Source organism: Rhinolophus hipposideros, assembly GCF_964194185.1.
Source record: "Rhinolophus hipposideros genome assembly, chromosome: 14".
NCBI lineage: Eukaryota > Metazoa > Chordata > Mammalia > Chiroptera > Rhinolophidae > Rhinolophus > Rhinolophus hipposideros.
Window position 1 is genome coordinate 58,438,373 of NC_138060.1, and position 25,207 is coordinate 58,463,579.

At 47.7% G+C, this 25,207-nt stretch overlaps 1 protein-coding gene across 6 annotated transcripts in view; it reads right to left on the minus strand.

Annotated features, from left to right (window-relative positions):
• The window catches only part of ZDHHC3 (zDHHC palmitoyltransferase 3), a 46,478-nt gene that overhangs the window by 20,714 nt on the left and 557 nt on the right, over positions 1-25,207 (minus strand). For all 6 annotated transcript variants that reach the window (XM_081071591.1, XM_081071587.1, XM_081071588.1 and 3 more), the window contains exons 2-3: positions 10,030-10,355; positions 780-904 (exon numbers count right to left, since the gene is read on the minus strand). In XM_081071591.1, the coding sequence (XP_080927717.1) occupies positions 780-904; positions 10,030-10,347 (443 nt within the window). In that variant the 5' untranslated portion in view covers positions 10,348-10,355. The remainder of the gene's footprint in view (positions 1-779; positions 905-10,029; positions 10,356-25,207) is intronic.

Sequence of the window (25,207 nt, forward strand, 5' to 3'; positions counted from 1 at the left end):
TGGCTGGGGGCCCAAAGAGGGGCCCAGAGGACTGGGGGTGAGAGCCAGTGGGCACGGTGCCCGGGACACAGCAGTGCTCAGGGGCCACACGCTACCCTCTGAGAGCTGGGCAGTGACCCCACACAGCAATGACCCCTGCCGTCGGCAGGATCTGTCACAGGACCCGAATGTTCCCACAGCCGCAGACTGGCAAGGATGACACGTCTCCCCACCCCAAACACGCTCCAGTCTGACAAAGGGACCAAGCGGCATGTTTGTGACGGAGCATTCAAAGTACCCTTGTAATGACAAAGTGCAATTTTTAACTAGCTGTCTTCAAAGAATTCTGAAAATGAAAAGGGGAAAATCATCCAGATAAGATGGGGAAATGGCTTTTTTGGCTGAATTCTACAATTGTCACAACCTCTTGAAGTTTTGCTGTAAAGAAAAGCCTTCATTCAAGGATGACCCTTCATTTCCCTATAAAGTTTAAGGGGACAGGGTCTGCCTCTTAACATGGGTCAAGTACCAGCCCTTCAGAGAATGATTTTCTAATGCTCTGTCCTGAAGTAAGAAAGCTGTGAGGGAGGGGCAGCAGGATTTCCCGGGTCACCACACATATGGAAACAAAGGCAGAGAGGTCCCGGGCCTGCCAGGTGTGAGACAGGTGTCACATTGGAAAGAGAGTGAGCTCACGGGTATTGGGAGGGAGGCTGACAGTGGTCACTCGGTGCCCAGCCGCTGAAGGCACCCACGGGGGAGCATGTGTGTGTGTGGGGCCAGCCCCGGGGCGCGTGTACCTGCAGTGGTGGGCTCGGTCGGGCTTGATGCTGCAGCACTTGGGGCACTTGTACACCACCTGTCCCGGCTTCAGTTGTAAACTCTCGATGAATTCTTTAGTGGCGTTTCCTTTGGGCACTGCCCCCTGTAAGAGAGGACAGGTGTCAGCGTTGGGCTCAGGCTCCCGTCAGCTGTGACATTCCACAGTGGACACGGTCACTGGAAAGTAGCAATGACACACACAGGGTAGGACACGTTCATCAACATGGGGACTCTGTTCAGAAATAACAGATGAATTTTATTGGCAAAGACTTTTCCTAGGGAAATGCCAATGGGTGTATGTATGGGTGGGCACCATATTATCCTTTCTACCCTTTCAAGTGTCCAAAGTGGTTCATTACAATTTTTTCTAATCGTTCAAAAAAGAAGTAGGAAAAAAACCCTGGTCTGCAAAATGCAGTCAGATGCCAAAAAACCAAAATTGAAACGCAAACAAACTTAGGGAGGCAAGGACTGTGGTATGTACAGTGACATTGAGGACATAGTTTTGACACTAAACAGGCCATAAAAGTACCCAGATACTGACATGGGAAACACCTATGACAGATTGTTAAAGGGAAGAGTAGATTTCCAAACAGTAGTAGGACAGAAGCCCATTTTGGTACAGATTATCTATATACACATATATACAAAGATATGCAAGGGCACTAATGGTTCTCTCACACAGTAGAATCACAGGTCATTTTAATTTTCTTGACTATATTTCTTAAAAGCTCTAGTATGAACATGTGGCTTTTGCAATAAGAAAAAAACTCATCAAAAATACAAGCAAAAAATTATACCAGGGAGGAACATATACCCAAAGCAGGAATATAAACAACTTTCCTGAAGTTTGTAACCAAAATGCTCATCTCGATTCAGCGGAGGGTCCCCCTGGAGGCACCAGTGAAGGGTCCCAGGTGACGTCTGATTCACAAGGCAGGGAGGGCCCAGCCCACCCCGAGGAGGGGATTTTAATGGGGGCTTGGGAAGGGCACTGGCCCAGGCAGAGGACAGGGTCCTACAAAAGCCGAGAGAGCCTTATTTTTAATTCTCTGTAATGTAAAAAGTGATTGAGTTCAGGCAACTTTTATGGATCCTGAAGCCCCAAACAGAAGTCTCTATTATCACATGTACAAGGGCAAAGCACGGAGGATCATCATACCCAAGGAGATGAAGCCGTGGGGCTGAGTTTTCCTAAAAGAAGGCCCAGCTTGGGTTCCCCCCACTCCCGATACCTGGTTTTTAAGGTCCCAGCCACCAGAGTTTGCTGTAAACCTCAGAAGGCCCCACATAAAGGGCTGCGAGAGGAAACCCCTCCACTGCAAAGGGCAATCTGAGCTCTCCTGTGATCTTCTCATTGTCACCTGCTACTGCACCCCAAGATTGGAGAGGAGACACCATGGAACAGCTCAGCCCTTCTGAGTTGGTCCCCCAGTGTGACCCATTTGCATAAATCTCCTGCCCATTCCCATCTAGGTAAGTCCCCATCTGCCCCGGGAGCCCCTCTCTCAGAGCCGGAGACCAGCAGTGCCAGCCCTGGGACAGGAGTCTGCGACACGGGCACTTTCCAGGCTCTGCCTCAGACGTCTTTTTCTTTCTTTTTTTAAAAAAGGAATATGCTCTTCTGGGCTTATGTCCACCAATTTCAGAACTTCCTGTTCTTAGTTCATGATAGGGAATTTTGTTCTGTCCGAAGGCAGGGAGCCGGGAGGCCCACTGAGACACCTGCCAATGTCGTCAGGCTTGCAATACTGAGAAACCCCCGTGCCCCATTTTTATACCTCTCACAGGGATGGCTCAAAGCACCTCTCTGCAGCCTGGCAGGCCAAAATGACTGACGCTGCCCCTCATTTCCAAAGTAATACTTGTTCATGATTTTAAAAAACATACAGATGAGGAAATTAAAAGGGAAAAACCCACCCTTTGATTCTGTATCACCCAAAGAGAAGTACTATTAGCATTTTGGAGTATATTCTTCCAGTCTTTTCTCTGTGCATATGGTAAGCTAAAAACATTTTTAAAAAGCTATAGACCCACAAAGATGCTCATATGCTTCTAAAATATTTATTCGGCCCTAGTGGGATCCATTTAAATCTAGGAGAGGGAGGTGTGATATGGCTTCATCAACCATTTCCCTTAGGGGCTAGCCCAAACTTCCAGTGCCTTCCTCAGCCCCTCCTCACTTCCATTTCTATGTGGGAGAAACTCAGCGTAAACTCCCTCAGTCTTCAGCTCCCTGCCCCAGCCGCAGACGCACAGGTACCCAGCATCTCAGAGGGCGAGGGTTCCAGGTCATCCTGACCCTCAGCGGCCCACACTGTCACCTCAGAGCTTTTCCCTCGTGGTCCTAGCAGACTCCCACTTTCCCCCCCGTCAGGGCTGAGCGTCTTGCTGTCTCTGCTCACCTCTCACTTACTCTAGTTCACTGCTCACTGGCACCTGTGGCCTCCACACCCGAGAACCGCTCTAACCAGGTCACTGAGCAACTAACTAACTCCCTGTGGTTATCCAAAGGCTGATGCTTAGCCCTCATCTCCCTGGGGTCCCCTCACGGACCCCCAGCCCCTCCTCTCTGGATCTCCACGTCTCCCCTTCTCTCGCGAACCTGCCCATCCTGGAGACTGATGGTCCTCAGGGTCCACCGCCAGCCCTGCCCCCCCCCCCCCCCCCCCCGCTCATGTGCTCCCCGCCCCCCAACAACCTTCCCCTCTCACCATCCAGTGGTGACGCACGATCGCCAGCTCCAACTCAGACCTCTTTGGGAGCTGCACATAATTCCACCTGATCGTTCAAAAGGAATTAAAAGCAACCCCCCAAATTAAATATGCTAGAACTGAACCCATTACCTTCTCCCCGAACTGTCCCTGCTCTCCTCCCTTCCCTGGCCCACGGCACACCCACCTGCCCTGTCATCCTGGTACAAGGATGGGAGTCACCCCCAACCCTTCTGCCCACAGCCTCACCTACCTCACTGTGTGAACTTGGCCCCGACTGGGCCTGGAGTCTCCCGTCCTCCCTTCTACGTCATGGCCGGCATTCAGCTCCACTGTCACATGCCCCAGATTCTAGGGAATCTCTGAGGTCTTCCTGCCTCCAGTCTCTCCCTTGATCCTGCAGCCCCACCTTTATCCCTTCTCCCCACTACGTCCCGGAGTAAGCTTTCTAAAACATGAGTCTGATCATGTTCTCTTTGCCCAAAAGCTTTCGCAGGCTGCCTGGGGCCTTCACCAGGCGCAGAGTCCAAGCCCCTGGGCAGGCACAGAGAAGGCCCTGGAACACCGATTCACTGTCACCTCCTGCCCCAGACAGTCACGCCGTGTGGACTTCCCAGCGGCACCGTGCTTTCCAGGGAGAGCCATCAGGAACCCCGCATTAGCACCTCCCTGCAGCCTGTCAGGACCTCCTTGCCTCTTGCACCCAAACCAAAACCCACTCAGGTCACCCCCTCTGCCTTTCCCCGGTGGCCCAGGCCACTCCCAGGTCAGAAGCCCTCACCTGGCCTTTGTGCTCCCACGACCTGTACTTGTCGTATAACAAGTACTATCACTTAGTTATCCACTTAATGAATCTCCCCTACACAACTATAAATTCCTGGAGGATGGAGAGAATGCCTTTCAACTTGCAGCCCAGTGAATTGCCCAGGGCCTGGCACGAGCCTGTAGCCAATAAATCGAAGGGGAATAATAATGATGACACAACAGACACTGAGTGAGTGCTTACGTGCTGGCACAGTTCCAAGTGCTTTCCTGTATATACCAGTTAATTCTGACAATAAACCTTCAAGGTAGAGACTGTGATCTTCCTCATTTTATAGATGAGGTAACTAACGCAGAGAAATTAGGCAACTTCCCAAGATCATGTGGCTACTAAGAGGTGGAGCCAGGTTTCAGACCCAGGCAATCCCTGCCTGGAACCCATGCGCTACCAGAAGACAGCTTATGTATTTATCAGATATTGTTATTAAATGACGTGAAGAGGCTTTGTTTGAGGGCCTCGATGCTGTAATACCGTTTTCCTGCCAACAACTGTATCATCACACTACCATGATTCAAACAGGCCAAGGAAAATAAGGCCTGTTTCAGTAAGAATCTAGGATGACAGGACAATGCGAAAAGGACACAATGGAAAGCAGCGGAGACAGGTTCCAAAGAAACACCAGTGGTGTGGAGGACTCAACTTTCCCATTCGTTTCAAGCAACCAGGATGAAACTTGCTTAAATTGCTTCGGGGGCCACGGGATCCAGGCGTGTGCTGCTTGGGGCGCTCTCACAGTTCTGCCAGAACACGATGACCTGCGCCCCAGGCCTGTGTCACAAGGTCGCCTGTCTCCTCCACAGACAGGAAGGAGGCAGCTAATTCCCAGTTGGCCGCTCTCCTCTCTGTGGAGCCAGATGCTAGATTTTTCGGTCGGTATTTGTAAGTTGCTCAGTGGCAGGTCTGAGAAGTTGCCTGGCATGAGAGAGAACGCAGCCCCTGACTCCAATGAGCCCCGAGGCGAGGCCAGGCCCCTGCCCTCACACAGGGAACGTGCAATACCCCTGGGCAAGGTGGGCATGGCGCTTCTCTGTCTGCACCTGGCCCCTCACCTGTTACCCAGCATCATTCCTCCTCTGTGACCCCGATGGCCTGATGTCATGCTGCCATGCTACTGGCCCCAGGAAATACCTGCTACTTGGTTCTTACACACTGTGCTCAGTAAGGTCGCCGAGTGAGACTCCAGAAGGGAATACCAACTGCATGCTGGAATGAGCCCCGATAGGTCCCCAGATGAGTTTTGGCAACTCAGACCCAAATCAGTGGCCTGCCGTGGTCTGTCTGAGACGGTTGTGTGGAGTCTTTACAGGGCTGGGCTCCAGGAGTGGGGGCAGTGGCGGGCAGACAGACGGCTTTTCTTTTCATTAGCAGTGTGGTTAAATCGAATTGATTTATCATCCTCGTTTTCTAAAATCTGAGATTTGAGATAATTTATAATGAGGTTAACAGATTATTAGGTTCGAAGAAAGGAGGGGCAAAAAGTGCTTGCTTATCATAAGCGTTTGCACAATTGCTGTGCTTGTGTAATTCTTGGCTTTGAGCTTCCTGGCAATCAGGACAAAAAGAAACAAGCGATGGCTCTCAGCTTTAAGCACCTTCTGGGAGAAAGACATCGTCCCAGATCTACAATTTAAAGGGAATCCCTCAGGAGTCCTAAGGGAGTTCAGAGGATGAGGAATTAAATTGTATTTGTAACTGGAAAAGAGAAAGTGGTGAGACTGGGAGAGGGAGGAAAGGAGAGACAGGGGGTCCAGGATAAGGGTTTGTGAGTTCAGGCTGTTACCAAGGGCTGCCTCCTCTGAGCCACTCCCGCCCTCCAAACATCTGAAGTGTTTCAGGAACACAGAGAGTGCCTCTGATGAATTACACAACTTCAGAGCAGGCAAGGAGAGAGCACCCCGAGATCCAACAGCAGTCTGACCTGTACTCCAGGCCAGCCCATCTGCCAAATGAGGCACCTACCTGTCCCCTTCCCTCTCTTTCCAGGCCTATACCCCTTTTATCCCATTTCTCCAATGGGAGCTTCCCCTCTGAGGGGCAGCTTGCACATTTGTCAGTCATTTCCCTCTTCCCTTTTCTGTTCAAGCTCTATGTGGACCCATGTACTATTACATGAACCCACGTACTAAATGCCAGCTAAAGGGTCCAGAAAACTCTGGTGGTTGCAATTGTTCTGGTGTTACATTTGAAATAAGAATTTCAAAGCTGGAAGTGGTACAGTAACTATTTGAGGGAGACTATTAGATCTTTTTTTTTTTACTAGTAATACTAGAAAACCAAAATGATATACAATGTACATACATTGTTATACATAGTTTATAACCTTAGGATGTAACTTTCTCTGAAAGTTAATTATACACAAACATTATAATCCTATTAGGGAATTCCTTAGAACCCTGCAGTGATGTCTTTCTAAAAACAGACTCCCCTGCGGCGTCAGTAAGGAACCCCTACTCCATCTGCTTTCAGTGTGAGATCGGGGCTCCCGCTTCTGCTCTTGGAAGTCAGGGAGCCCAGGAGCTCTAGCCACTGCAGCTCCCCGTCTCTGTTTACACACTTGGTTTTGCACAGGATGTCACATGCTGGGAGTGGGGAGAGGCAGGTGGTGGCAAGGAGAGCAGGGACACAGCCTGTCTACAGGACATGCTTTGCATTGCCCCGCTTAACAATGGCAGATATTTGACAAGTGCTTCATTTTTTTGCCCAGTTTTTTTGGGGGGCCACCAGCAAAACAGACCTATGAGAAGTTGATTGGCGTCTGGGATACAGTCTATGGCTCTCATTCATCTGGGATCGGAAGCCAAGCAACACACCACACTGAGGGGCATCCCCTGATTCACATGCCTTCGAGAAACCAATCCCCTCTACACTCCACTCTCTCATCCAGACCCTCCACCAGCCCCTGACCTGGCTGGCTATCTGCTGCCCACCTGGCATCTCTGCTGACATGTGATATAGACACAGTTTGGCCAGAACAAAAGCCTCGATTTCTTTTCCAAAATTGATTTTCCCCACACTCTACGATTCAATAAATGGCACCAGCAACCCTCCAGCTGCTCAGGCCAAGAGCACCCTGGAAGACAATCTACAACGTCTCTCCATTCTGTCAGCTCTTCTGAACGGAAGGTCTCAGGGATGAACCTGAGGGACCCATGAGAGCTTCAAAGCACCCCAATATCCTGGGTTCCGCCTCAGGAAATTAGAGTAGGCTCTGGGGGTGGGGGCATGTCTGTCATCAGCACTTTTTAAAAGCTCCCCAGGGGATTCTAACGTACAGCCAAGTTTGAGAATTAGTGGCTTAAAATATATCCCTTCTCTCCAGCTTCACCACTCCCACCTTGGTCTGCGCCACACGGCTTGTGTGGACCAGTGCAACACCTCTCATCTTCCTGCTTTGATTTGCTCCCCATCCAACCCCCATCCCAAACACAAGGCATGTCACAGCATGCCTCTGATGGCTTCCCAATGCACTGAGAATAAAGACCAGCGTTCTCCTGAGGCCCACAACGCCCTGCGTGACCTGGCTTCTGCAGCCCTCCCCACCTCTTCAAGCCCGTCCCCACTCACTGTGCTTCAGTCACCTGGTCTTAGACCTGTTTCTCAAATACCCAAGAGCACCACCTCTGGGCCTTTACCTCCTCTCTCCTCTTCCTGGAAGGCTCTGCCCTCAGGCTTTCATTTGCTGGACTAGCAACCTCACGTGCTCCAATGGCACCGCCTCAGAGAGGACTTCTCAGACCACCTTGATGTAAAGTAGTCCCCTTGGCCCCTGCTCACACTGCTTCACTGTCTTTACAGCACTTGTCACTTTCTGAAGTGACCCAGTTCAATCACCTCTGCTGCCTCACCCCCTGTGAGGATGTGAGTTTCACGAGGGCAGGGGTCCCGTCTGTCTGCTCACTGCCTATCCACTGCTCAGAATGGAACCTCTCCCACGGGAAACCTCTTCCTCAATAAACAGCCATTCATTTTGTCCCGCCCATCAGTGCCCCCAGGGCTCCTCCTCACTGCTGCCAGAGTGACCTTGTAAGGTGACAATCTCCTCACTCTTTTGTTTAACATCTTCAGGGGCTCTAGAAGGCCCCTCAGCATGCCCACCCACAGACCAGCGCAGACCCCTTCTACTCGGAGTTCCCACCATGCCCAACACCTGCTAGTTTCCTGGGGGAGCCCCCACTGCTGCAACCCTGTCTGTGCAGGTTACTGCCCCTGCCTGGAATGTCCTCAGTGCCTTCCTGCCCTATTACCCTCCACCTCCCCTCCACGTGTACCGCGCTCACGTACACCGCTCTAATAAAAACTGGCCTGGCATCACCTCCTCCAGGCAGCCACCCCAGCCTGGATTGGTTAACCTCCCCCTCCCGTGCTTGCTCTTCCTCAGCAACCCTGCTTCCTTTTGCCACAGCAAGGGAAAGCTACATCCAATTCCAGGAACCTAACCACACAGGTTGGCCTCACCCAACTTCTCTTCTAGACAGAGGGCACCTTGACGGTAGGAATGGTTCCTGGGGCTTAACAGAAACTAAATGATAAGGGAGCAAAATCATATCTTTTACGCCCGTGTCCCCAACAGCAAGAGCATCATACAAATTTCTGAATGAACCCTTAACTTGTTTCCAGTAGGACCAAGTTGATGCTGTTGGGAAAAGTGTTATACCCTTGAGTTTTGGAACACTTCCGATTGTAAGCAGGTACTTCATTTCTTACAGGGACAGCTGTTCAATGACCCGTAAGCAGCACTAGCTCTGGGCCAGCAGGCCCCGCCCCGCCCCGCAGGTGTGTGGAACTCCCCAGGCTCCTGCATTGTCTGGACTGGTGCTGACAGGTAACTGAGCTGGGAAAGCTGCTTTCCCTCGGGACGGGTTCACAATCCAGCACCTGAACCAGCAAGAAATGGAGCCCTTCGGGAAGGGAACTAGCTCAGGACCCAGATCTTTACTGAGCTTTCCCTGGGGCTCACAGAAGGGAAATCTGCGAGATGCTTTCCCTTCCTTAATTTAAACACACTCACCCCCCCAAACAATGAAACCACAGGAGGTCTTTACTAAATAAGGCCCTCCCGCTTTCCCATACATAATAATGAACAGCAATGGAGGGTTTAATAGCAGGTAAGGACATGCAACAGCCATTGGCACAGCTGGGTACATTTAGCTAAGTCACTGGCTTTCCCCACAGACATTCACCAGGAGGCACTTGCTTCGGCCTAAAACAGGCTCGCCCAGGTTTTCGGGAAAAGATGAGCCTTGCCCAAACAAAAGTGAAGGCCGTTTCCGTGCAGGTTCCTGGAGCTGGCTACGGCTTTCATTTCAAATCCACCCGGCGCCAGTCCTGTCTTCACTGTGAAGCGCTGTCCTGAAACCCCCATCATGCTTTCAGCTCCAGTCACCAGGCCCCGGGCTCCATGGTTACCCGACTGCACCTTTCTAACTAGAGGTGAGGCTTCCCCAGGACAGAACCCTTCCCACTGCAGGCTCCACTAACGTACACACCACTGTACGTACAGTATCTTCACCAAGACCGAAGGGCTGTGGCACAGATGGCACCCCTCAGTGGGGCCCGCTTCCACTTGCCACCCCAGCCCTGGCTCTCCGGTTCTCCACATTCCTGAGGCCAGGGGCAATATGCAGGCAGCGGGCACGCCAGGGCCAGAGGAGGAGAGTGTGGGCTGGTCCAAAGCAGCCCAGACATACTCACGGGGTCCGTCAGCATGGCCCGGCAGTGGGAGGCCAGGGCCAAGAAGGCCAGCAAGTTGAACAGAATCCCATTGATGACGCTGTACACATAGTCTCGAGATGGAATCAGCATGACAAACAGGACCACAAACTCCGCATACAGGACCAGAAACCAGGTGACAATGGCACAAGCGATGCCACAGCCGTCACGGATAAACCACATGGCTCCCACAGGACCAGGGTCGGGAGGCGGGATGCACTGCTCCGGCTGGAGGTATTCCGGCTTCCGCTCAATGTCTCGGAAGTGGTGGGCACAAGCATCATAAGCTATTCTGTCCATACTGGCATCTGGAAGAGAGGAGGAGGACCCCGACATTTAGTGTTGTCTTGTCATCAAGGAGACTTGACCAAATTACCTGTCCAGAGTGAGCCAGGTGTATCTACATGTGAGCCTCCTGCCGAAAAGCTGCCCGAACCTTCTGTTCAGTTAAACCGTGAGTTCTCCCCCCATCCTGAGTATCAGCTTTGGGAAATCTGCCCACCTTGCCTACAGCCTTCACGTGACAGATAACGGAAAGCAGGCTTCCAAGGGCAAATGCCTTGCCCAAGGTCAGCCAGAGCAGGTCTCCTTGCTTTCAGGGACCTCCTGGGCAGACAGCGTCTCAGTGGGCATGTTCAAATAGGGACCTGACAGACACGGTGGGGGCGCCTGAGCCCGCTGGGAGCACTCTCTCGGCAGTAACACGGCTGCCTCTACACCGAGGACAAGCCCTGAGCCGGACGCTGAAGCTGCCTGCAGTCAACAGGGGGAGTAGGAAGAAGTGGTCCCAGGACGAGTGCTGAGCCGCAACCACTTCACTGAGTTAGAAGACACTCTAACTCAGCGTACTGCTAAGTCGTGGTAAAGACAAAACGTCACCGGGATGGGAAAGATGCTGAAACAAGCCGGGGTGCTGGCCCTACGGCCCAAAGGGCTTCTCTTCCAGGGACAAGAGACTCTGAGCGCTGATTTTTGTGGGTGAGGGGGCGAAGTGTAGGAATGGGGGGCAATGGGTCCAAGCATGATCCCCACCTCCTGGCTGGGGGCTCCGCGAGTTTTTGTCTCCTCACCTGTGAAAATAACAGTCCAGCCCCAGCCACCCCCTCGCAGGGTTGGTGTGAGGGTCGAGGGAGTTGGGGGTGCTGGTGAGGAACTCTAGACTGACGCCCTGGACAGACCGGGCCGTGCATGTGTGCTCTCCAGGGAAGGCCCCTTCCTTCAGAAACACGTGCTGAGCAAGGCACCCTTTCTTCCTCACACTGTAGCTCGAGTCCTTGCAGACAGTGGTGAAGTAACTAAGGCCCAACAGTGGACGTCTGTCTGTCTGCAGCATGTGCTGCTGCAAGACGCGGCAAGTACAGACACCCTTCCTCTGTTTCTTTTTCTTAAACTCTGTGGTCACTGCATCACAGCAAGATTTCTCAGTCAGCAATTGTGATGGCTCCCCGATGGAGGTGACATGGAAAAGCCACCAGCAGCAAAGACAACGGCAAAGCAAGTGACACCGTAGGCTTCTGAAAACTCAAGTCACTTCCCAGCCGAGGAAATCACTCAAAAGCAGCACTGGCTGTGTGTGTTCTCCCGAAAACTGGTGGTTCTGCATCCAAGGTCAAGCTTTCCATGGTTGTGCTACGTTATCTGCACCCTTTTGCCCAATTTTCCTTCTTCCGCCACTGTACTCACCCCCAAGAAAGAGAAAGCACCTGGACTGAATACAGCACAGTCATGAAAAGTAAAGATGTGTCCAGAAAGCTGAGAGGGCAGAGCAGGAACTACTACTCAGAATGAACGTTCTAGAGTCAAAAGTTACACAGACTAGTAATGAAAGAGGAAGGCCAGGGCCTCTGGCCCCAGGGTGGCAGAGCAGGAGTGGCTGAGATGCAGTTAAATGTGTACCATGTACCTGTCCAAAGACACATCAACTCGACAGATCCTCGGAGTGCCCATCTCATTCTGGGTACGCTGTGTTGGGAGCTGGGGAACAAGAGGTCGTGACCCAGAGGATAATCATCCCGGGCAGAGTAAAAGCGGTGACTCCTGATGGTCCATCAACCAGAATTTCCTAATGAAGCAACCCTGTGCCCTTCAGAAACAGTGGCACTTAGTGGTGGCAGTGACAACCCAGAGACCTTAAAAGATGCAGGGACACCTTCTGAAGCACCAAGGAGGACAGCAGATGAGAGACCAGAGTCTGGACCTCGACCTGTGCCCAGCAAATTCTAAAACGCTAAACTCTGTTCTACCCAAACCAAACAAACAAAAAGCTGAAATCCCACAACGATTCGAAAGCTGATGGAAGCCCAACATTTTGACAACCTCCAGATGCAGCCACTCTTGGTTTTTCTTGCTGCCATATGGATTTGTAGGCATGTCACCCACGTTCTCACAATTAGTCTAAACTTTAAACCAATGAAGTTTGCTTTTGCATGATAATGGCCGAGCTGAGTAGCTCTGATGGAGAATGCGTGGCCTACAGTATTTACTCTCCCGCTCTTTATGGCAGTTTGCTGACCCTGGTTCTGGGCAGTCGTCACTCATCCCTACTCCTGCTCCCCCTGCAGAACAGCTCAGTGTGACCTAGACGGTCAGTTACAGTTCACACCACCCGACACCTTGGTGACAGACAGCATAGCCTCTGGCGTCTGCAGCCTGAGGGTCCTCTCACCACAGCCTGTGGACTCCATCAAACTGCTCGCTCTTCAGTGCTCACAGACGGTGTGCTTTTCAGAAACGGAGGACCACTGCAAACGTGTTTTAGAGCAACGCTCCCGTTGAGATCCTTCCTGTATAGTCAAAGTGGATGACTGTTCTGTCCTCTGACAGTGGCCCATTCTTGGTTTTATGTGCAGCAATGGCTCGACTAAACTAGAGTTCTGTTTCACAGGTGTGGTTTTTCTGAGAAATAGACTCTTCCAAAAGTAAATTTCCCAGGGAATGGTGGCTAGTTAGTTCTTAAGCAGAAATACATTTTAAGCATTCGGATGGTTAGGATGGAAATCTTAAAAAGAAAAGAAAACCAGATATCCTAGCAGTTCCTGTGTTAAGCACAACACCACCCACTCCTTTGGAAGGACTCAGAGCCCTTACCAGGAGGCTGGATGTGTGGGGCAGCTTTGTCCTCAGGGGTGTGGGGTTCACTGGGCTCCCCACTCGCACTGATGGGCCCGATCACACTATTATAATTGCAATTCCAGCATCTCCTTTGTCCCTTCTCCGTTTCTGTGTCTGCAGTTTCCAATCCTCCCAACATCCCCTCTATTTCCCATTGCTAATTGGCTGTGGACTGGACAAGCAAATGAAATGAAATCTTGTCAGATTCGTTTGTCTGTAAAAGAAGGGGACTCAGGGAACGCCTGCTATGCTCTCCCACCATCTGCTTCATTAGTCCGGAGCCTGGCACGTAGGAACCCTCACTACACGTGTGTTCATTACCTGAGCACATGAGCAGCGTGCACGAGCCATGTGATCCCAGGCCCACCTCGTGGAGCCCTGCCTGCTCACCTTCAGGGTTGTGGCCATATTCCAAACGGTGGAGGTCCACCAAGTAGGACCCTGAAGGTGGACTGTGACTCTTACTCAAGCAGCCAGAATGGTCCACCCTTGGACAACGTGGGACCAAAGCGTGTATAGAGGAGCTCTGTTTTCCCACTGCCCCTCAGGGTGAAAGAACGTGTGATTGGGAAAGCACCCTGCTAAGGGCACTCCTGGCAGAGCCAGACACTAACCTTTGAACTGACGGACACATTCCACCCCACACTTTAGAGTTTCAAAATATCCCAATGAAAACCAGTCGAGGCGTACTGCTATGAAAAGTTTGCTTAACCCTCAGGCCGCTCCAAAAGCAATGCAAGTGGCTTTCCAATAAGGATGTGTTCCTTAAATTAGCCAACTGAAAATCTGAGAAATATGGGGAAAGAAAATCACCTTGAAACGGTACACACTCCCTGCACTCTGCCCTCAATAAGTACAGAAAAGGCAAATATTTACCTCTTTTCTTTTTCTGTTTTGAATTTGGGAAACTCCACCCTTGGGGCTGAGTGGCTCTTGGCCAATGATTCGCCCCCACACGAGTCCTTGCTTGTGAGGATCTGGGCAGGACTGGTTGCTCAGGTCTTGGGGCAGGGGGCACACAGGCTGGTGTGTCCCAGAATGCTCAATACCAACCACTCCTGCCAACCAGCTCATGCCCTCAGAGGGGCTGCCTCCTCCAGTGCCCCTCTCCCGGTCCTTCATCCCATTCCCTTGCCCCGTGTGCTCTCTAACATGTCCTCACTTCGTTTCAGTTCAACTCAAAAAGACATTTATGGAGCAGCCACTGAATGCAGACTTGTGCTGGGGCTCACACCCCAGGAACAAGGAGTGTGCTGCCAGTTCGGGCGCTGCCATTCCCCTCTCCCAGCTCCCAATCCGGTAACACCAGTCTCACTTGCTTTTTTCCTAACCTGCATGTCCCATTTGTTTAGCTTTGTAGCTTGGTATCTGGCACAAGTATGTGCCAGAGTAAGTGGGTACATAAATCAGACAGATACACCCCACAATAATCCCAACACATAGATTTCTAATGAATAGCTCAACAGAGAGGCAAATAATAACCCCCAAAACAATCCCCCCCACAAAACCCAGAAGTGAGATAAACAGCTTTTTTCATAGCCAGGACTTCTGAAGGGGTGGGATCTCAGCAGGGCATGGCGCCAGGTGAAGTGCACGCTTAGATAAAAGCCGGGGGGAGAGCGGGGAGAGGCCGGACCTGGCAGGGAGAGCGCAGGTGCTGGTAGTGGGGCTGGACGTGCAGGCCTGTATGAAGTATCTGTACACAGACTGGTTCAATAAACTCAAAATTAGGTGCAATTATTTCCTTTGGCTTAGAGAATAAAGATCATCCAAATACTCAAAAAAAAAAAAAAAAAGGGATTAAGCTTTTTGGGTCCCTACTAGTAAGATCTACATAGTTAAAACTCAATTTCTCAATTTCATTAACTCCTTAGCAGATGTCATGAACATCAGCAAGGTATTAGAAACCCTTAAATAGGAGGCTTTTAATTAGGTCAAAATTTGTTTCAGGTGAATATTTATCATTTTAATAAATCTAGTATTATGTTGGATTTCTGTTGGGGGGCTGGTCTGATATCCTCTTGAACTTGCCCTAAAGATGGGATTCTCACCTAAATGAATTTTCACTAGTTAGCTCAGTAACAATCCCTTGAAAGGGCCACTAAAAGGTTGCATCTTTTCCGCTATTTCTATTATAATCCTGGATTGAAATTCATCCTAATGATTATATCAATAACCTTCTATGGTTTAAATCCTGTGGTCTTAAGAACATGGTGTTTACCTTTTACAATTTCTCACATTTCAAAAGTGACAGACTTAGTATTCACAGGCCAGCCCCACAACTTCAAAGATGAATAAATGGGCCATGCCCTGGACACTTTAGAAACGAATCTGATCAAGTAGAAAATTTATTTGGGCTATAATATTTTAATTTGTGTAAGGATCCAAAAGGATTGTAAATTTTATACCCATTTTCAGATGATTCTCAGAGAAACAAAAAATGAACCATGAATCACTATGGTTGAAATGTTTCATGAAAAAAACGAGAATGAGTCACTACGTTTTCCAAAAGGTGTGGTCCAAAGGAAAGCTACCATATCGTCTGCATCACACCCTGCCAGTCAAGGAAGGTGTCCAGACAGGCAGAGCTTGCTGGCCTTTTCTGTAAAATTTTTACCACCGAGTCTACATTGTTCCTCCCTCTTGCCTCTTATCTCTGTCATACTCAATCTTCAACAAAAAAACTTGAAGAAAGTAAAATATTGCACCCCCAGTTCAGTGAGGGGACCAGGAAGTGGTAAGTTAAATTTGCCTTCTTACCTCATAACCGGCCACCTCCTTATAAAACCCACTCGTGTACACACTCCACTCCTAACAATGGGTCTTCATTTCAGAAAACAGTTTGGGATTTGGAGAGCTCATGGAGGCTAACAGTCTCTCTACTTACTACAACTATTTATTGTACTACAACTGGCTAGTTTACCACCTTCCAGCTTCCTAGAACTACTAAAAAAAATACACACCCACATATAGGATGACAAAATATGTGACACAAACATTAAGGACCAGTAGAAACAACCACTCATTTGGGTAACATATTCTGCTTTCCCTTTTTATGGATGTGCTTTATCCTATGTTGCAACAATGAGAAAAATTAATGAGACAACTTTAAAACAAGACCACGCATAAAATTAATTGGCAAAACAAAAAAAAATTATTGAGTCAGAATTTTAGGGACGATTTCATGGAATTTAGTCAAACTCTTCTGTTTGACAGAAGAGGAAATCAAAGTCCATTTGAGATTTTTGTCTAAAACATAAGATTTTGGACAAAACCTGCCGCGCTGTCTGTAGGAATGGAGACAGACACCAGGGTTAACTGAGTGCCAGTTATGACTGAGGACTCATAGAAAGCAGCTCCTTTCAATTCTTACAACCCAGCACAGTAGTGTTTATTATTCATGGCACAGAAGGAAAGAGTGGAGTGCAGAGGTTTGGGATATTACCCCCAAATCTCTCAAGGTCACACAAAGTGAGGAGTGGATTTAAAACCAGCTCTGCTTGCCACCAAAGACCACATTTTGAGCACAGCACATGGCTTCTTCCTTTTTTTATTTTTTTGCAAGAGGAGAGGAGGAATGAGCAAGCAGGAAACACGAGTTCTACTTCCTACTTCCTCACACACACTGGATGGACTTGAGCGGTCAGTTCAACTCACTTGTAATGTCATCTCTGAAGTGAGTGGGAAGGACTAGCTCTCCAAGCTCTGCGACTCGTTTCTAACAACCCAGGAAATGGACTCTAAGCAGACTTTCCTTCCACCAGCTACTGGCAGCCTATAATGTCGATGCTTTAAAAATAAAAAAATAAAAGAGCATTCTTTCTTCTGTGAGCAGTTTGACTTCTGTCCGCTGTCTCTTTAATGGACCGTACTGTGCTAGGCTAGCTGACCTCTTCCAAACTCTGCTCCAGCCTGTTCTACAGATGGGTAACAACACGAAGCTCAAGGAGTCAACTGATTTTTCATCAACTGTTTAGAGAGGTGGCCAACTTCCTTCCTAGGTCTCATGGGCAATACCTACCAGTTGCTTCCGCTGCCTTCTCCTGTATTAACTTCCTTCCACGAAGTCTGCAACCTAGCAGGAAAATCTTTCTCAAGGCAACAATATATACTGATCTAGCTCCCCAACTAATACCTGTCAATGAGTGTGACACTCTCATAGGTTGTAGAACCCTTTGTAATCGGGTGTATCACCCCATCTGACACTGAACTGCCTTCTGGCCAACGTCACCGTAGGTTCCATGATGGGCATTTTGCTTGCCTGCTGCTACAGTATGGGATGTGGAGAGTGGGGCCCGACTCTTCCTGAACGTCTATTACCTGCCAGCTACTGGGCTGTATGCTACATGCACCTCACCCTGTTTGATCCTCAAGTCTACTCTGTCTTTTTTTTTTTTAATTGGGAAATATTGTGTTTCTCCAGGGCCTATCAGCTCCAAGTCATTGTCCTTCAATCTTAGTTGCAGGGGGCACATCCCATGCGGGAATTGAACGGGCAACCTTGTTGTTGAGAGCTTGCGCGCTAACCAACTGAGCCATCCAGCCGCCCCTCTACTATGTCTTGCAGGTATTAAATCTTGAGTTTCCTACCCCTTTTTGGAGATGAGGAAACTGAGGCATGAAAAGACTTGCCTAAGTTCTAGGAAGCAGTGGAGACAGGACACACCCCCAAGCCTGCTCTCATTTCAGAGCCTCACTAGAATCTTAATTTTAACTACTCACTACAATCACTAATTTTTCCCAATAACTAGAAAACAAAAGGGGGAGGGGTGCTGATGTGCCCACCAGTGACCGTGGGTTACTTACAGTGCAGCTCTCTTGCCCACACATGGTTATGCAGAGATGGCACCATCTGGAGGGCCATGTGCAGCGGCATTCACAGACCACAGGCCTGAACTTACGCATTTTGTGCTGAGGTGGGGCCCTGGCTGAACACCAGCCAACACTGAGAAGACTGATCCTGCCTCACCCTAAGAAGCAGGAGCGCTGTGAAGCTTCAGCCAGGAGTCACTCTAAGACTGAGTCCCTAAAATCTGCTTCTGCTGGGGAACACTTTCTGTGGGGCCAAGTTCTAGTACACTACTTTTTCTGAGAGAAAGCCCACCCATGCTAGTCAGAGACCGAAGAGCAAAGGTTCCCACCTAAGGGTGTTGAAAATGGCACCTGACTCCACATTGTGCCATATGCAGACATGCAGCCACTGTGACATCACCCAGGCAAAAGTTTAAGGTTTTTTAAGGCCTAAAAACTAAAGTGCTTGGAGGGATCAGAAGAGGAGAGAATGAGAGAACCAGTTACTGCAACTACACCAGGCTTCAAGAGACAGTACTTGAACAAATGATGGATCAGAGTGAAAATGAAAGGGAAAATTAAAAAGTTTCTTGAGACAAATGAAAATGGAAACATAATGGGCCAGAGCCTATGAGATGCAGCAAAAGCAGTTATAAGAAATTTATAGCAATAAACCCCGACACTAAGAAGCAAGAAAGATCCCAAATAAACAACCTAAGTCTATGCCTTAAGGAACCAGAAAAAGAACAAACTGAGCCCAAAGTTAGCAGAAGAATAAATATTAGAGCAGAAATAAATAAAATAGAGCAGAAAAATAACAGAAAAGATCAATGTTACAAAATGATACAAAATGAACATAAAAAATCAGTAGTGTTTCTATATTTTAACAATGAAAGAAATTGATCCCATTTACAATAGCATCAAAAGCAATAAAATACTTAAGAATAAACTTACTTATGAAGTAAAAGATCTCTACTCTGAAAACTACAAGACATTGATGAAAAAAATTAAAGCAGACACAAATAAATGGAAAAGTATCCCATGTTCATGGATTGAAAGAATTAATATTGTTAAAATGTCAACACGACCAAAAGCCTTCTAAAGATCCAATGCAATCCCAATTCAAGATTCCAATGGCATTTTTTACAGGAGTAGGAAAAAAGCACTCCTAAAATTCATATGAAACTACAAAAGATCCCAAATAGTCAAAGAAATACTGAAGAAGAAGAACGAAGTAGGAGACATCACACTTCCTGATTTCAAGTTATACTATAAAGCTACAGTCATCAAAACAGTATGGTACTGGCATTAAAAATAGACAAATAAGCCAATGGAACAGAATCAAGAGCCCAGAAATAAACCCAAGCATATCTGGTCAACTAATATTTGACAAGGGAGCCAAGAATACTCAATGGAGAAAAGACTGTCTTTTCAATAAATGGTGCTGGGACAATTGGATGTTCACATGTAAAAGAGTGAAACTGGACCCATATCTTACACCACTCACAAAAATTAACTCAGAATGGATTAAAGACTTAAATGTAAGACCTGAAACCATGAAAGTCCTAGAAGAAAACACAGGAATAAAGCTCCATCATGTGAGTTTTGTAATGATTTTTCAGATATGACACCTGAATCATAAGGAACAAAATAAAAAATAACAAGTGGGATTACACCAAACTAAACCACTTCTGCACAGCAAAAGAAACCATCAACAAAGAGAAAAGACAACCTACGGAATGGGGGAAAAATCTGTAAACCACGGATCTGATAAGGGTTAATATCCAAAATATATAAAAAACTCATAAAACTCAATAGCAAAAAACAACCCAATTAAAAATGGGCAAAGGACCTGAATAGACATTTTGCCAAAGATATACGAAAGGCCAACAGGTACATGAAAAGATGCTCGATATCACTCGTCATAAGGGAAATGCAAATTAAAACACAGTGAGATATGCCTGTTAAAATGGCCATCATCAAAAAGAGGTAACAAATGTTGGCATGGATGTGGAGAAAAGGGAACCCTCGTACACTGCAGGTGGAATTGCATTGGTACAACCACTATGAAAAACAGTATGAAGGATCCTTAAAAAATAAAAAATAGAACTACCTACCTCATGATCCAGCAATTCCACTTCTGGGAATATATCCAAAAGAAATGAAAACACTATCTGCACCCCATGTTCATAGCAGCTATTATTTACAATAGCCAAGACATGGAAACAACCTAAGTGTCTACTGATGAATGAATGGATAAAGAAGTTGACACACATACACACACACACACACACACACGCACACACAGAGGAATATTATTCAGCCATTAAAAAAAACAAGGAAATTCTACTATTTGTGACAACATGGGTAGACCTTGAAGGCATTATGCTAAGTGAAATAAGTCAGACAGAGAAAGACAACTACTACAGGCCATCATCTACATGTGGAACCTTAAAACAAACAAACCCAAATTCCTAGAAAAAAAAGTTACCAGAAGATGAAGGTGGGAGGAGCAAAAATTGGAGGAAGGTGGTCAGAAGGTACAAACTTCCAGTTTTCAGCTAAATAAATAGGGAGGTAATGTACAGCATGATGACGATAGCTAACACTGCTGTGTCATATACAGGAAAGTTAATCCTATGAGTTCTCATCACAAGGAAAAAGTGTTTTCCATTTTTCTTTCATTTTATTCTCTCTGTATGAGAAGATGGATATTAGCTGAACCTATTGTGGCAATCATTGCACAATATCTGTAAATCAAACCATCATACTGTACACCTTAAACTTATGTGTGTCAATTATTTCTCAATGAAACTGGAAAACAAAAAACAAGAAGGGAAGCCAATTTTGCTTCCTGGTCTCTGCTGATCCCATCGATCCCAGGTACTGTAAGTGGTCATGTAAGAGCAGAGCCTTGGGAGGAACCTGGGACCAAGGGAACACCCATAGCCCCTGCCTACCAGGAGAGCTGCTCTCTGGCATCTGGTAGAGAACTTTGAAGACAGATGGGAGGCTAGTGCTAAACAGAATGGAGACGGCTTGGCATCAAGAGGCCACAATCCTACTCCCAGTCCTGCTGCTCATTAACCTCATGACTTCAGGCAAGGCAGTTACCAACCCTGGGCCTCAGCTTCGACGTCTATAAAACAAGAGGGAAGATTGAGCTGATTGCTCAGGTCTTTTGCAGGCTGAGATTCTGATTCCTCCATTGTCAGGAATAAATTCAACATTTTCTTTGTTAATTTCTTGGATTTTTATGTTTATCAAATGCATCCCTTGAGTTCCTTTCCCCATTCTTTGTTAATATTAAAAAAGAAATGCACCAATAACTGAAATGCACCAATAGCAATTTTCCTGAGCATGTTCAGTTTTCTCAATCAAATATGGCATCTAAAGTACCATTTCCTTTTGTTCATTCATTTAATTTTTTTTTTTCAGAGTGGAAAAAGCACTGTCAAAATAGATCACATGTTACCAAGTGGTGAAAGAGAGAAGCCTTAAAAGCCAAAGTTACACATGGCCATTTTTCAATGTCTAAATATTTGCATATCCAGGATCTATTCTGACTTTTACAACCTGGTAAGATTGCATTTGAGCATAAAATGAGGCATAGAGAGGTGAACTGACTTGCTCAAAGTCACAAAGCAAGTGCGTGGCAAAGTCCAGATCACTGGAATAAATGCCCAAGAGCCTTTCCACCATAGATCCTTATCTTCCCAACCAACCTGCCTTTCTAGATTCCCTGCTACTATTTCTTGGCTTAGAAATGCACACTTTGTCCATAACCAAGTTAAAACTTACTGCAACGGGACTGTACGTATCCCATTGGGCTCATTTTCCTAAGATGAAAAATCGATCCCACCCAAAGGCATTCCATTCCCACTGATCCTACCTCATTTCTTGGTAGCCCAGAAAACCCAAAGAGTTCAATCGCCAAGCCTCTGCCTATCAGGAAGGTTACAGTTTGTAGGAGATTGAAAAGATAGTGTTTTCCTGGCATTTCCTGGATGCGTGACTGAATTAGATGGGACATGCAACTGTAGTCTTCTCACCTGCACGGTTCACAGCACCTTCAGAGCCAGGAATGACCCAGCCATTTGTCTCTGGAAATCTGCTTCCAAAGAGGAAGGCAAACAAAAATTGCAAAAATAGGAAGAAACTAGCATCCACATGGGATTAGCCTTCCCCGCCCCCCCCCCCCAAACAGGTCAATATTCCTACATCACTCCTCTATTTCTACTTCGGATTCTGTTGCTTTCTATGGCTCTGCTCTCAGGGTGTGTATGTGTCTTTAAATATTTCCAGATTTGCTCATTTGGAAACATGAGCCCCTTTTCTCACACATGCCCTAACGAAAGACGTGGGAAGCACCCAGCCACTTGCTCAAAATGAAACACATGTGAAGACCCTTCCTCTAAATGAGAATAACTTTACCCGTGTATTCATATCAATTTTTCTATCACTGTAATCACAAGTTCTACTTTGTAGAGCAGCAAGACAGATACAGCCCTGCTGGCCAGACTGTGACAGGTTACAATGAAAATTCTTTAAGACAAGAAACAGGCAGGACAAACGCAAAGTGTTTAAAGGAAACTAATCTATAGGGAAAACAGCAGCTCACTTTTGCTTTTCTGAGGTGCGAGGCTAACTGTGAAAATGCAAAGGAAAAGGCCTAAAACTTGGCTTCCGGTGTTTAAGATTGGGAATAAAATGTTTGTTCCTCGGCTGGGCTTTTAGGAGCTCTCTGCAACTTCAGCACCACGGACGCAGCACGGCATCGAAGCTCTTCTGTCCCCGTCTTGTACTGCTTTAATGAAGCAAGGCTAGGTGGGACAGATGGACTCCATCTCTGTAAGGTTCTCGTTGCCCGCTAGTGGCTAGCAGCAGCTCTTCGCCTCTTGCCCTTGATGCCTGGCATGCACAATTAGCACCTTATTATTGGCTGGCCTCTTGTCTAATTATCATGCATCTCAATTGAGCAATATTTTATTGTCTTGTTCATGCACTAGTTCAAAGTGCTTGGGCTATAATAAATCCTAAATCCCTTTTAGGCAGGTGTGTGTTTTCAGTTTCTTATTACTTCAGGCCCTCGAGAACACAAGGGACTCACAGGCACACAAACGAGTACTTCCTGATTGTTTGAAGAGCTCCTAGATGTCTATTCTGGGTGTAAGGCACATGGTTGGAATCTGGGTCTCTATGCCATCTCCGTACCAGATCCATTGGCCTTCTCTGCCGTTGAGGGCTGTCCTCAGCTCCTCTGAGTTAAGCTCCATCAGCCTGTATTTAACCGTTTCCCTTATCCAAAGGGGTTAGATATAGGAATTTCCCATTAGCATCACGTTCTATATTAGCTGTGCAGGTACTGGAGCTAGATTACCTGGTCTCAAATCCTGGCTCTGCCAGTTATGTGACCTGTGGCCTTGGTCAAGACAAGTAACTTCTCTGCACCTCAGTTTCCCAATCTGTAAAATAGGGATAACAGTATCTGTCTCATAGAACTATTGTGAGGCCTGAATCAGTCAATCTTTGTCAAGTGCTTGGCACATAACAAGCACTATGTCAGTTAGAGTTAAATAAAATTAACAGGGTGCAGAGATTTAGAATAGACAGACCTACAAAACAGTATGCGCCCTAGAAAATCTGACAGTGATGGAAAAACAAGCTGGTTTCACAGAATAACGTGCCATCCTTGGCTTCTTGATTTTCTGGGTAACATACATTCTTTGAATGGCGTCAATAAACCAAAAAGGAATTCTGAATTTATGGGTTGTAAAAATGTCTAATGTATTATCACAACAAAAGGGATAAAAATGTTCTGGCCACACTGACGTAGAACAATCCGTGAAGGTGTCGTTGTTTTAGTAGAGAATGTAAAATGAATATTATACTATTTATACCTCTCACACCTACTTAGCCTATTAACTCAGACATCATTCATAATATTGCTTAGCAAATACTGCCAACCCTTCTCCAGCAAGGAACCTTTAGTCAGTTGTCAGGGGAACAGTTCAGATAGAGCTTTTATATTTTTTAAGACATACTGATTTTTAGATAGAGATGATGCCATGGTATCCAAACTCAGACTTTCCTTTCTGTGTCTTTTTTGATCTGTCCATTTGCTGCCATTTTTTAAATCCTTAATCCTCATAGATATTCCAGCTACTAAAATTCCATGTCCAGGGTCTCTCCTTTCTGAGCAATCTCTACCACCAAATTCCATTTTTAACATCAGCATCCCGTTATCTCATCAGAGTTCCTCACTTGGGATCCAGGTGTCAAACCACACGGAAAAATGTCTATTGCCACAACAGATGGGGCCCCTGTGTTTTCATTAGGGAGGAAATCCTTCCGGCTTCACCCTTCCCTGTTTGGAGGGCAAAGTCCAACCGTGCAATACGTCTTCCCTATAGGTGCACCTGTAAAGAACTACGTAGAGACATAAGAAATAACTAATGTCTAGTCTACGAAGAAGTGACCATCTATTTTAGGAGCTTAGCAGTTTAGTGCTTAAGAATGTGGACAGGTAGCTCCTTTCTGCACCTTCCTCTGACCCACCTCCCTGTCCCACTGTGCTCCTTGGTGCCACCATCAGCTCTTAACCACCGTGTTCTGTGATTATGGTGGCCCTGGAGCCTTCCCTCTGCCCGGGGAGCTTCTCGGGGCGGAAGTTGTGTTTTCCTTGCCTGAGTGTTCCAAAGCTCGCCCATTCTTCGGACGACCAAGCCATCAAGGGTTACTTTCACTTTAGAGAACAGGGAGGTTCCTCAAATGCGGGACGTTCGGAAGTCATCAGACCCCCTCTTTGCTTCCATCACTGTCGGTTAACTTGCCTCCGTTTATCCACAGGGCTCCCTTAGACCTGTGCCACGCCCCGTCCGCCCGCCGAGCCGGGCTCCTTCGGCGACCCCGCGTCCGCCTTGCAGGCAGCCTTCCCGGACTTCCAGGCCGCGCCTCCCGGCCCTCCGCCCCCAGCAGCTGCCCGGGCTCCGGAATCGCCCGCCGCGGAGACGCGCTGGGGACGCCCGCGCCCGCGCCCAGGACTCTCCCCCGCCTCGCTTTGGGATAATACTCCGGCGACCACCCGGGGCAAGGGGATCCTGAAGGGTCCTGGGTCAGCGTCCGGTGGGGGAGAGAGAAATGGGGGGATCGTGGGGCGCACTGGGGGCGCCTCGGCACCAGTGGGCATTCGCTCCTGGCCCGGAACCTTCCCTCCGAGAAGCTCCAAAGGGCTTCATCGCCTCTTCTTTCCAACCAT